Source organism: Schistocerca serialis, chromosome 2 (assembly GCF_023864345.2).
Source record: "Schistocerca serialis cubense isolate TAMUIC-IGC-003099 chromosome 2, iqSchSeri2.2, whole genome shotgun sequence".
Classification (NCBI taxonomy): domain Eukaryota; kingdom Metazoa; phylum Arthropoda; class Insecta; order Orthoptera; family Acrididae; genus Schistocerca; species Schistocerca serialis.
In genome coordinates, this window is record NC_064639.1 from 802,273,533 (window position 1) to 802,285,846 (window position 12,314).

The 12,314-nt window shown below is 39.1% G+C and overlaps 1 protein-coding gene across 1 annotated transcript in view; it reads right to left on the reverse strand.

The window, feature by feature from the left end:
- The window catches only part of LOC126458045 (dynein axonemal assembly factor 5), a 96,162-nt gene extending 86,234 nt beyond the window's left edge, over positions 1–9,928 (reverse strand). The window contains exons 1-3 of the mRNA XM_050094839.1: positions 9,270–9,928; positions 7,026–7,209; positions 1,286–1,431 (exon numbers count right to left, since the gene is read on the reverse strand). Coding sequence (XP_049950796.1) covers positions 1,286–1,431; positions 7,026–7,209; positions 9,270–9,882 — 943 coding nt within the window. The 5' untranslated portion in view covers positions 9,883–9,928. The remainder of the gene's footprint in view (positions 1–1,285; positions 1,432–7,025; positions 7,210–9,269) is intronic.
- Between the last annotated feature and the right edge of the window lie 2,386 nt (positions 9,929–12,314).

Sequence of the window (12,314 nt, forward strand, 5' to 3'; positions counted from 1 at the left end):
ATTCCTGTCAATTGTTCCCTTATGCTCTCCCTGAAACTCTCTACAACCTCTGGTTCTTTCAGTTTATCCAGGTCCCATCTCCTTAAATTCCCACCTTTTTGCAGTTTCTTCAGTTTCAATCTGCAGTTCATAACGATTGTGGTCAGAATCCACATCTGCCCCTGGAAATGTCTTACAATTTAAAACCTGGTTCCTAAATCTCTGTCTTACCATTATGTAATCTATCTGATACCTTTTAGTATCTCCAGGATTCTTCCATGTATACAGCCTTCTTTCACGATTTTTGAACCAAGTGTTAGTTATGATTAAGTTATGCTCTGTGCAAAATTCTACAAGGCGGCTTCCTCTTTCATTTCTTCCCCCCAATCCATATTCTCCTACTATGTTTCCTTCTCTTCCTTTTCCTACTGATGAATTCCAGTCACCCATGACTATTAAATTTTCGTCTCCCTTCACTACCTGAATAATTTCTTTTATCTCGTCATACATTTCATCTATTTCTTCATCATCTGCAGAGCTAGTTGGCATATAAACTTGTACTACTGTAGTGGGCGTGGCTTCGTGTCCAACTTGGCCACAATAATGCATTCACTATGCTGTTTGTAGTAGCTAACCCGGACTCCTATTTTTTTATTCATTATTAAACCTACTCCTGCATTACCCCTATTTGATTTTGTATTTATAACCCTGTAATCACCAGACCAAAAGTCTTGTTCTTCCTGCCACCGAACTTCACTAATTCCCACTATATCTAACTTTAACCTATCCATTTCCCTTTTAAATTTTCTAACCTACCTGCCCGATTAAGGGATCTGACATTCCACGCTCCAATCCGTAGAACGTCAGTTTTCTTTCTCCTGATAACGACGTCCTCCTGAGTAGTCCCCGGCCGGAGATCCGAATGGGGGACTATTTTACCTCCGGAATATTTTACCCAAGAGGACGCCATCATCATTTAATCATACAGTAAAGCTGCATGTCCTCGGGATAAAATACGGCTGTAGTTTCCCCTTGCTTGCAGCCGTTCACAGTACCAGCACAGCAAGGCCGTTTTGGTTAATGTTACAAGGCCAGATCAGTCAATCATCCAGATTGTTGCCCCTGCAACTACTGAAAAGGCTGCTGCCCCTCTACAGGAACCACATGTTTGTCTGGCCTCTCAACAGATACCCCTCCGTTGTGGTTGCACCTACGGTACGGCCATCTGTATCGCTGAGGCACGCAAGCCTCCCCACCAACGGCAAGGTCCATGGTTCATTATACTTAAAATAATAATAATACTCACGACCAGTGGGATAATCTTCACAGCTTTCTGCCAAGAAATCCAGTTTGTCTTTCAAGTCATTTTCATTTTCTTTAGCATACTGTAGCCCAATATTCTCCCAAAGCTGCCATGTTTCCACACGAATCTCTTCAAGTTCATCACTTAAGCTGCAAGAAGAAAGAGCAATGTACACACTGAATTAATACTGCACAGTAGTGAGAAAGCCATAAAAGACAAACTACTATTGGTATTTTACACTTACTGTACATGTCTATTTTGCAACCCACTTTAATAAAGTGAGTGGTACAGGTTACTCTATATAACATTACCATTTTCTTCCTTTCTTGTTACCAACACAACAGTGTATAGGTAAGCGTATGTATGAGCAAGTTTCCTCTGATTTTACCACTACAGTCACTTAGCAAAATATGTATGGGAGAAATTAATACACTCCTTCTCTCTTCTTGGAATGTACACACTCAGAATGTTAACATAAACCTCATGGTGAAGTACAATGCCTTTCTTTGAGTGTCTGCCACTGTGTTGGATGACCATCTCATATGATGATACTGTAAATGATCGACTTGGTAAGTTAATTATATTTCATTATAATTCTTCCAAAGAATCGAGCCCAGCATCTACCTTTCCTAGAACTAGTTTTATATTATAATTCCATTTTATTCCCTTCAGAAACTAATTCCTACATATCTAACAGCTGGTGACAGCAACCGGTGATTAACCATTAATCATGTAATAAAACAATAACTGGTCTTTCTCTATTTTTGTGTATGATTTGATACATTTGTTAATTTTGGAAGGCAAATGCCAGTTCCTGCTCCAGGCACCAACTCTCTGCTGGTATTTCAGAGTGTCATTACTATGTTTTGGTACTGTAAATGTTAATGTTCCTGTATCACCATCTTGGGGCAGGCCCAGAACTATTTTCACATCTGACAATTTACCCTTGGTAAAAATTACATGCTGCATTGTATTTGTGTCTTCAGTACAAGCACAAAGCTGGTCCAACATTCCAGAATGAATATTCACTCTTTAGCAAAATGTGTGCTGATGTGAAACTTCCTTGTAGATTAAAACTGTGTGGCGGACCAGAACTCTAACCTGGGATCTCTGACATCTGTGGGCAAGTGCTCTACCAACTGAGCTACCCAGAATGACTTATGACCCATCCTCACAGCTTGCCACTGTTATATCCTTCCTTCCAGGAGTGCTAGTCCCACAAGTCTTGTGGGAGAACTTCTGTGAAGTTTGGAAGGTTGGAGATGAGGTACTGGTGGAAGTAGATCTGTGAGCTAGCGGAGCACTTGCCCATGAAAGGCAAAGGTCTTAGGTTGGAACCGTCCTGGTCTAGCACACAGTTTTAATCTGCCAGAAGTTTGGACCAATATTCTTTAAGCTCGTGTTTTGTTCCTAGTTCACAGGTTGGAATCATTTTGAATGCCTTCTGGTTGGCAAGGAACTGTTGTTAACTACCCGCTGAGTCTCATGAAGAGAGAGATGCAAGTTTTTCAATACTTGGGGTATCACTATCATTTTCTCCCCTTTCCAGTTCAATTAATGAATGGTGTGTGGGAAGAATGACTTTCATGAACATAATCTCTCTGTGATTTACAAAGCCCCTCTTGTACTGTCTGCCACTGAAGTTTGTTGAGCACCTCTGTGGTACTTTCTCACTTACTAAATGAATCTGTGGCAAAATGAGCTACTATAAACATCCTGAATAGTAACAATCCTATAATACTCCATTAGAAAACTCCCAAAGCTATTTCCCATCTTATGATTTTAGTCATTTAACAATGTGTTGATTCCTGTCTGCTAGGAAATCTAGAAACCAACAATGAGCTGGTCCAGTATCACATAAGCTCTCATTTTGTTCACTAGATAACAATGTGAAAATGTATCAAATGCCTTGTGTAACTCGAGGAGCATGGCATCAACCTAGGCATCATTATCGATTGCCTTTTGAGTGTCACTGATGAACAGAGTTAGGTCTACTTCAAAAATCACAGTTGTGGAATAAATGTTGTTTCCCACAGAGGTAATTTTTGTTTTTCAAGACAGTCATAGAACATGGGGAGACAACAGATTGACCTCAGCAATATAAGCCTGTAATTATGTACATATATGTGATGACTTTTCTTGAAAACAGGAATGATCTAAATCTTTCTCCAATTGCTTGTAACACTTTATTGCTCCAGCAACCAACAATCAACTACCCCCAGAAGGGAAACACGTTCTTTCACATAATCTGTGTATAGTTGTATAGGTATCTCGTCAGGTACAGTAGCCCTTTTTCTACTGAACAGTTTTAGTTGAATTTCTATTTGTGATCACTTGAATCAAGGGCTGTTAGTTTGGCATTTGAACGATGAATGAAAAGAAAAACTGCATAAACATCTGCAGGAGTATAACTTCAACATTTTGGCCTTCAACTCGTCATTTTCCATTTTGGTCCCAGTATGAGCACCGGGTGACTGTATAGATCAGTTTAATAACTTCAGGTAACACAGAAACTTCATTTTTACCTCCCAAAATCAGTTAGGAAAAATTTTACTATATAATTCATTAAACACTATTTGCATCGCTCTCCTTAAGCTAATTCCAGATTTGCTCCGCTATTGTTTGTCAACATGGCTTTCAGTTTGTTTAAACTGTGAGGAAATTCTTATTTCAAAACAAATTCCAACATGGCTACTGCATGACAATGGCTCATTCCTATTCCTCAACACTATGTCTGGCAAATTACTGTCTAAAGCATTTTGTGTGTATTTTTTAATTTTATTCATTAACGTTCCACATGTTTGTCTACAGGCATGAGTATTTCAAGTTGACTTTTCCTCAGATAATCTGCAATTTGCTTCCTGTCATACACTTTAGCAAAATAATTTTAACACCCTCCTCAACCCCCACCCTTCATGAACATTGGACCATGTCAAGAAAGGGAGGCTTCTGTGCCTTAACGATACAGATATTTGTAACATAGGTGTGACCACAATAGAGGGGAATCTGTGGAGAGGCCACACAATCTTGTGGTTCCTGAAGAGTGGCAGCAGCTTTTTCGGTTGTTTCAGCAGCAACAGTCTGTATGACTGACTGATCTGACCTTGCAACATTAGCCAACATGGCCTTGTTGTGCTGGTACTGCTAACAGCTAAAAACAAGGGGAAATTATATATGTTATTTTTCCCAAGGGCATATATCTCTACTGTATGGCTTAATGATAATGACATCCTCTTCACTAAAATATGCTGGAGGTAAAGTTGTCCCCCACAGTTGGATCTCTGGGTAGGGACTGCTCAGGAGGATGTTATCACTGGGGGTGGTGGCTGATATTTTATTGTTCAGAGCATGGAATGTTAGACTCCATAATTGGGTAGGTAGGCCAGAGAATTTAAAAAGAGGAAATGGAGCGGTTAAAGATAGATATAGTGAGTATTAGTGAAAGTTAATTACACAACAGGGGTAATGCAAGAGTAGGTTTAATAATGAATAAGAAAATATGAAGATGATAAGATATTATGAATAGCACTGTGAATGCATTATCATAGACAAGATAGACAAGAAGTCAACCCCTAACACAACAGTATGAATTTTTATGCCAACTTGCTTTGAAGATGAAGGAGAGATTAAAACACAGTATGATGAGGTAAAAGAAATTATTCAGATAATTAAGGGAGGAAAATTTTAATTATATCATTAGATTAAGGAATTTTCATTCACTACCCTGTATTATTACCTGATTGCCTATAACCAGCAGCAACTAATTACCAACATCAAGACACAGTGTAAGTGCACCACTTTAGCTCCAACCCCTATGTCGCAGATACATAAAAGAGGTGGCTAATGTATGCAAGCTCTTACCAGTTTCATCTTGGCAGGATAATTATCATCTTTCTGATGCACGTTATCATTGCTCACGGATTAAAGGAATAGTTACAGGCGATCTTTGAGAGACTAACACCTTAAGTAGATCAACTCACTTGTTTCTTGGACCAATTTTCTAACACCATTCTTACAACACTCTTACAAACACATTACACTGATCTCCACTCCAGTTGTAAGACACTGCTCTGACAATCACTAGCTGGAAAAATGAAGATGCATGTTGTTACCAAGTAATCCTAAGGAAATTTGTGCACAATGTTCTTAAAGCTTAATAAAATCTTCTCAGCCTTCCATTTGCATCAGGCGGTTAAAATTCCACGAGCTTTCGACCGAGCTTTACTCGGCCATTGTCAAATGGTAAACGACTGCCATGTCATTGCGGCCTCACCATTATACAGCAGTGCTGCTGGTTGTGATGTCACTGGTGCTCTCTTCCTCACCAACTGTGGTAATGTTTTCGTCACGCGTCCATTATGCCTGCTTCAATCTCACGATGGCCGGGCCCATGCCATGCTGCAAACGACCATCCCTGTTGATGATGTTTTCAGATATTTTTATTTCTACTGCTATTTTATGATGCTATCCCAAAATCCCTTCATCTTCAAAATGACAGATGTTTCTTCAAATAGAATTCGATGTTGATTTTCTGAAGCGTGTTCTGCTATGGGTGATTTTTCAAGCTAGCACAGTTGTAAGCACCTCTCGTGTTCCATCTGACATTGCTCCGCAATGCATACTGTTTGGCCAACGTAGTAGTAGCCACACTGACATGGTATTTTGTAAACTCCAGGCATTCCAAGCCGTAGATTGTCCTTCACAGGCCTCAAGAGCTGTCATATTTTTGCTGGGGGCCTTAACACTGATGAGATGATGTGCCTCTTCAGGAGCTGGTTAACCTTTCTTGACATAGGTGAAAATACTAGTCACTTGTTCTCTTCTTCGGTGGTGTTTTTCCTGCCTGTCTCACCAGAAGGAGCCTGTAATGCATTGTGGTGATCGTAAACGTTTTCGTGGAAGACTTTCTGGATGTGGCGTAGTTCTAGTTCTAGTGCAAATTTCCACCGCCTGAGACGACTTCAGCACAGTGGACGAGGGTGTTCAGAACAACACATTTTTGTGCCGGATGTGTGTGTGTAGGTTCCCTATACACACTGTGGCTGAGGTGCCCACTGATTTTCCAGTGAAAATGTCAAGGATTACAGGGTTGCATCACAAAAGAAGTGGCAGAAATAAAAAAATCTGAAAACACCATCAACAAGGATGGCAGTTTGCAGCTCAGCACAGCCTGGGACTCTGCCATCACAAGGTTGAAGTGGACGTGGTGGACAAGGGATGAAAACATCACTGCAGTTGGCAAGGAAGAGAGCACCAATGATGTCACAGCCAGGAGAGTCGCTACATAACAGTGAGGCCACACCAACAAGCATTCATTTTGCATGCATCTGACAATGGCTGAGGAGAGCTCAGTCGAAAGCTCATGAGATTTTAATCACCTGATGCAGCTGAAAACTCAAGAAGATTTTAGCAATCCATATCACCATAAGACAATGCATTCATACATGTTCAAAGCTTTCTCTAAAACAAACTACTACTCCACTTGCACAAGCAATCAGAAATCAGAAAGTTCCAGCTACAGTTTTCAATTCTTAGCTTCTTTTCTGTATTGATTATGTACAAATGTCAGATTCTCTCTCTCTCTCTCTCTCACACACACACACACACACACACACACTATCTCCTCCCCCCCTCTCTCTATTTAGCTGATGCTATAAAGGGAGCTTTGATATAGGCAACTGAAACTAATTCTGGAATCTTAACTTTATGTGTGTATGTATGTATGTATGTATGTGAACCTTACCTTGTTAAGACTAGAGGTACCAAACGATGAAAAAATGAATAACGATCTGGTAGGTTGCACAGCCAGTCTGCCACGACCTGGGTGACAGCTCGGCGTACAGCTGGCACTGAATCAAAGAGACGCTCTGCCAGTGGCACAGCCACAGTCTCTATACATTTACTCTTGCCATAACGAATCACAGTACCTGTAACGTATAATCGTCAGATAAATACACTTTATGAAAATAATATAACTATGTCTTCAATGACATTCATTTCTTTTTCTTTTTTTAGTTTCTAACTTTCAAAATGCATCTAAAAAGTTGGTGAATGGACCTGTATCCAAATGATAATGTGAGTTGGCCACTATGAGACTCTAACCAAACTTCGTAGTTACCAGTGATCACAATGCCTTTACAGCACACTAAAAAAATAAAATATCCTAGCTGATAGATATGGATAAGTTGCAAAAATTTTCAGCAAAAACTAACAACCTTTATTATAGTGCGTAAGCCTTTCTGTATCTACATATACGTGTCCTGTAAACCACAAAAATGCCAAGATAATGACTATTAAAGGCACTTTACTCATCTGAACTCTTAATGTCTGGATCATAATAGCAAATGGTAACTGCACAGTCAAATCATTGTAGGGTCAGTTGAGGTAGCCTAATGGGGTAATTTTAATCTTTCTAAATATTCAAATTTGATATATGTTCTAGATTTCTCAGATGGCTATAATATGGTGTCAGTGCTTTGTGTTGGTCCCAGTGATAATGTCATTTTTGAAATAAATGTATGTTTTTCTTAACAATGCAATGAAGACCAACAATTATAGTTGAAGATATTTTGCTAACAAACCAGCTGTGATACAGTAACCTAATTCAAACTAGGTCTACATACGTTTTCAACACAATTTTAATAAAAATTAGTAATATATCACAAACAGTTTGTTAGTAAATTATAGTTTATGAATGTAGAGTAATTTGGGTATAACTGTAGGTGAGGGTGGCACAATGCTCTTGGTTTTCCCATCCAGGTCATGCCACATGTATATGTCAAGAAAAGAACAGCCTGATATGACTCAAATGATCTTGATAATGCCAGAGAAGTAATAAAAATATGTACAATGCTACTAAAAAAATTCAACGTTCCATACAAAACACTAAGGTGGTCTTTGTTAGGCCTAGTTATGTGAAGCCTTGGTTGTATTACAAGAATTAACTCAAATTCAAAAATAATAATATGATCAAGGGTTTCAGTGCATTACCAAAATGAATGTGGTAAGGTAGTGAAGGGGTGTGGGGCAAAGGTAACAGTGTAAAAACCACACAAGCAAAACAAATAATCAGTGAAGCTTTTATCCAAATGCTAGGGGGTGTTCACTGCTACATTTTTCCAGAGACAACCGACATCAAATGGATTGATTTAGGACAATGTGTTTTTTGCACCTTATTTTATTGGAAAATATTTCAAATTTTCTTGCATGACATGAAGTAGACTTATCTGTTTATCCTGTCATGTAACTCATGTTATTAATTTTCATCAAACTTTTTGGAAACTTTGAGATCTGTACATTGTTGATTTCATGGACCTACTCTTTTTTGGGGTATTCGTAGCATAATAGTCTGTTTTACTTAATAGTATACTTATACACAAATTCCCCCCATCCATGGGATAATTTGGGTATAGTTCAAACTCAGTTTTGTTATTATGATAAGAAAGGATCACCATACTTGAAAATGTAGTAGAATCATTCTAAGTCACATTGCTAACACATGAAGAATTGTCAGGAAAACTGTACCATGATAATAAGCCATTAACCTTATAAATGATGTTCCTTTATACCCAAATCACGTCACACAACTTGACCCTAAGCATCACTCAGTAATTTTCATCTTTAGTAGTGTTGTAAACAAACAATTATTCACAAAATGAAATGCAAGTGTCTTTCTGTAAAAGCAAATCATTAACTCAATTATGAATAACACTGCTGTGTGTTTATACTTCGCAACTTCAAATCCAACTTAAGAATATGAACATAAAAAATATTGTATCAGCACAGTCATATTATTAACAAGTGTAAACCTGAGGCACATTTTAAAAACTGCACTGCACTCGTTGACATCAAACCCTGAGCAGTTATCTTCTTGGATGCGAATATACACCGCAATATTGAAAGAACTAAACACAGCACTGCAAACCATGGATGGTCCTAAATACAGCTTTAGTTTTACTAGAACTCAAGATTGCTCACTTGCACCTACCTACTGTAAATATGGCAGCAGATCTAATCCGGTATTGCTGAAACAAGAAATTCTGGAGAAGTGGCTTTATTAAAAGCTCCGTGTGTTCGTGAACATGTTGTGGGACCAACTTTGACAACTCAGTAGCACAATCACAACTTTCTTTTTTGATTTTTGGATATGGATCAGGAATGGTACGAGAAAGAATAGTTATTACATCCTCGATGAAAGGTACTAACTTGTCAGAACATTTAACAATGACACTGCGTAACAAAATCACTAAACTTAACCTCACTTCTTCTGACGGCTCATTTATTTCCTTATCCCCAATTCGTTGCAGTAACACCGGTAATATATAGGATATAATATGTTCATCGACATTAGGTATTAACTGCACTGCCTCGGTAACTATGCGGACTGCTGCTTCCCGACAAACTTCTGCTTTGTCAGAAAAACATCGAAGACACATTTTCAATATTGGAACAAGATTGTTTCTAATTTCTGATCGCTCACATAACATCTCCTTCGAAATTTCTTCCAGTGCCTTTTTCCTGTGTCTTTTGTCATCGCTCTGCAATGCATTTGAAAGACGTCCCACAACACCACTTTTCCACTGCTCATCTACTACTTCCATTCCGTCAAATTTACGTCTTCCATTTGTAAACAGAGTATCACCAAGGCAACCACGAGAGCAGCCAACATTCGCATGCCATTTAGAATAGACCCTTCGACCATAGATCTATGGTCGAAGAATAGACCGCTCAAGTTGCTGGTACAGTCGACTCCTCGTAATCTGAAACTGAAGGGAGCAGAGAGTTCAAAATAATAGGACTTCAAAAGATCGAGAGGGTGAAGGAAAAAATTCAAATAAAGGCCCGTCCACACGCAACGATCTGTCTGCGCAAATGTCTGCGCACATCACATCTGCGCAGACAGATCGTTGCGTGTGAACAGAAGATTTGCACCAACCTGAGGTGTGTGCAAACCTGGAAGTTGGAGTTGAAGGTTTGAGCGAAACCTCTCAAATCTGTCGGTTCAAACCACATCTGCGCAGACAAGTTGGAGCGTGTGGACAGGAGATCGTCGCAAATCTGGCGCGAAACAGCTGTTTGCTCAGTCTAGTGTTTGTATTTGTGTGCACAGGGCATTAAAATGGCTGATACTCGTCAGTGTTCTCGAGAGTTTGTAAGTGAATTCATTGAAATATACAGAAACCACCTATGTTTGTGGAAGATTAAAAGTAAAGAATATAGTGACCGAGACAAAAAGACAGCAGCATACAATGCTCTAATTGAAAAATTGCGGGCAGTTGGCGCCTCGGCAAACAGAGAAACGGTAATAAAAAAATAATTTCGTTGCGAACTGGCGAAATTATTTGCGGATGGATGTCGAAACTTATAATTATCTCTTAAAGCATGTAACCCCTCATATTATGAGAAAAATACTTGTATGAGAAGGGAAATTTCTCCTCATGAACGCCTGGCAGTAACATTAAGATTCCTAGCAACAGGAAGGAGCTACAATGATTTGGAATTTTCATCTGCAATATCGAAACAAGCATTGAGTGAAATAATACCCAACACATGTGAAGCTATTTACGCTTTCCTGAAAGATGAGTTCATGAAGGCAAGTCAAGTAAATTAGTCTGTCAGCGAACTGTTTACCGAAAAGAGTTATCCAAAGTTCAGAAATCTAGAAGATCTGGTGTAGGTGTAGATCAAGTATACCAGCCAACGTTATGGTATTTTGATCTACTTGGCTTTCTTAGTGATCAAGAAACGCCAAGACCAAGCAGAAGTACAATTGAAGATGAAGTTGGAGTGCCAATGTGCGAGGAAATGGAACACGAGGTTATGTAAAACAAAACAGGTTCGCCCTGCAACTCTCGCAGTAAATTTACGTGACAAAACTGCTTTCGCTTTAGCAGCCACTGTCTGCACCATTTTGACCGCTTTCTCTGTTTCCTGCGGTTGGTCTGAATGTTTTTTGCAACACAAGTTGCGAACACAGACCACAACAGAACTTCCTCCATTTCTATTTTTCAAAATAACTGAATTAAATTTTGACGTTTTCGGGGAGCGTAGTCGCTTGCCACTGATATTTCTTTTCTACACCGACAGATGGCGGGCGAGTAGTAGATTGGGGTTTGTGTCGTGTGAACACACCACATTTGCAGCGATCTTTTGCATGTACAGACATCTGCGCCGATGTCTGCGCAGACAGATCGTTGCGTGTGGACCGGGCTTAAAAGTGAGTTCATTGAAGTAAACCGTTGTATATACATAAAGGAAACAGGAATCTAGTAGAAAACTTTCGACCCATAGCTGTTCTTCAAATAATATCCAAAATATCATTTATAATGATGTTACGATGAAAAATAAACTATAACGCACTTTTTAATCTACTTCTTGTGCTTATCTAGTCATAAGCGTCTTTCTGATTGGCTAGGGGGGAATCGAAATTCAATAAGAGGAAAAAAACTAGTTCCCTAGCAGTTATTCCAGCGTCGAGGGTCGACGCAACTTGCACCACGGAGATAACCCACCGTTCTGGGTATATTTATTTATTAGTTCAACATTTTGTTATATATACTTACTATTATAACGATCCCTCTATATGATAATATGTTTTTTCAGAGTTTGAAGATGGTTCTCAAATAGAATCGAAACCGGCCACTCCAATAAAAATAAAGTTGTGATGAAGATTGCTTTTAATCTTTAAATATCCAAAATATATGAGAAAGTAATATACATAAGAATCTGGAACATCCTGGTATGCAAAACAGGGATTTCTAAAGCCGGGTTCACACACGCAACGAAAGTATCGCCACAAGTCAAGTCATTCTGGAGTGGCGCTCTGAGCTACCGTTCGCACAGGGCGCCACAAATTCTTCGTAATTGCGCAGTTTGCAAAATGGCGTCACCTGTCTCAGCTGAAATGATTCGGGCCTGCACACACTATGACCTGATTACCTATACAGATTAAACGGCTGTACGTATTACTAAATAAGATGTTTTGGAAACAAAATAAATGTAAAATATTACTTACCAAAGTGTTTCTCGTCTC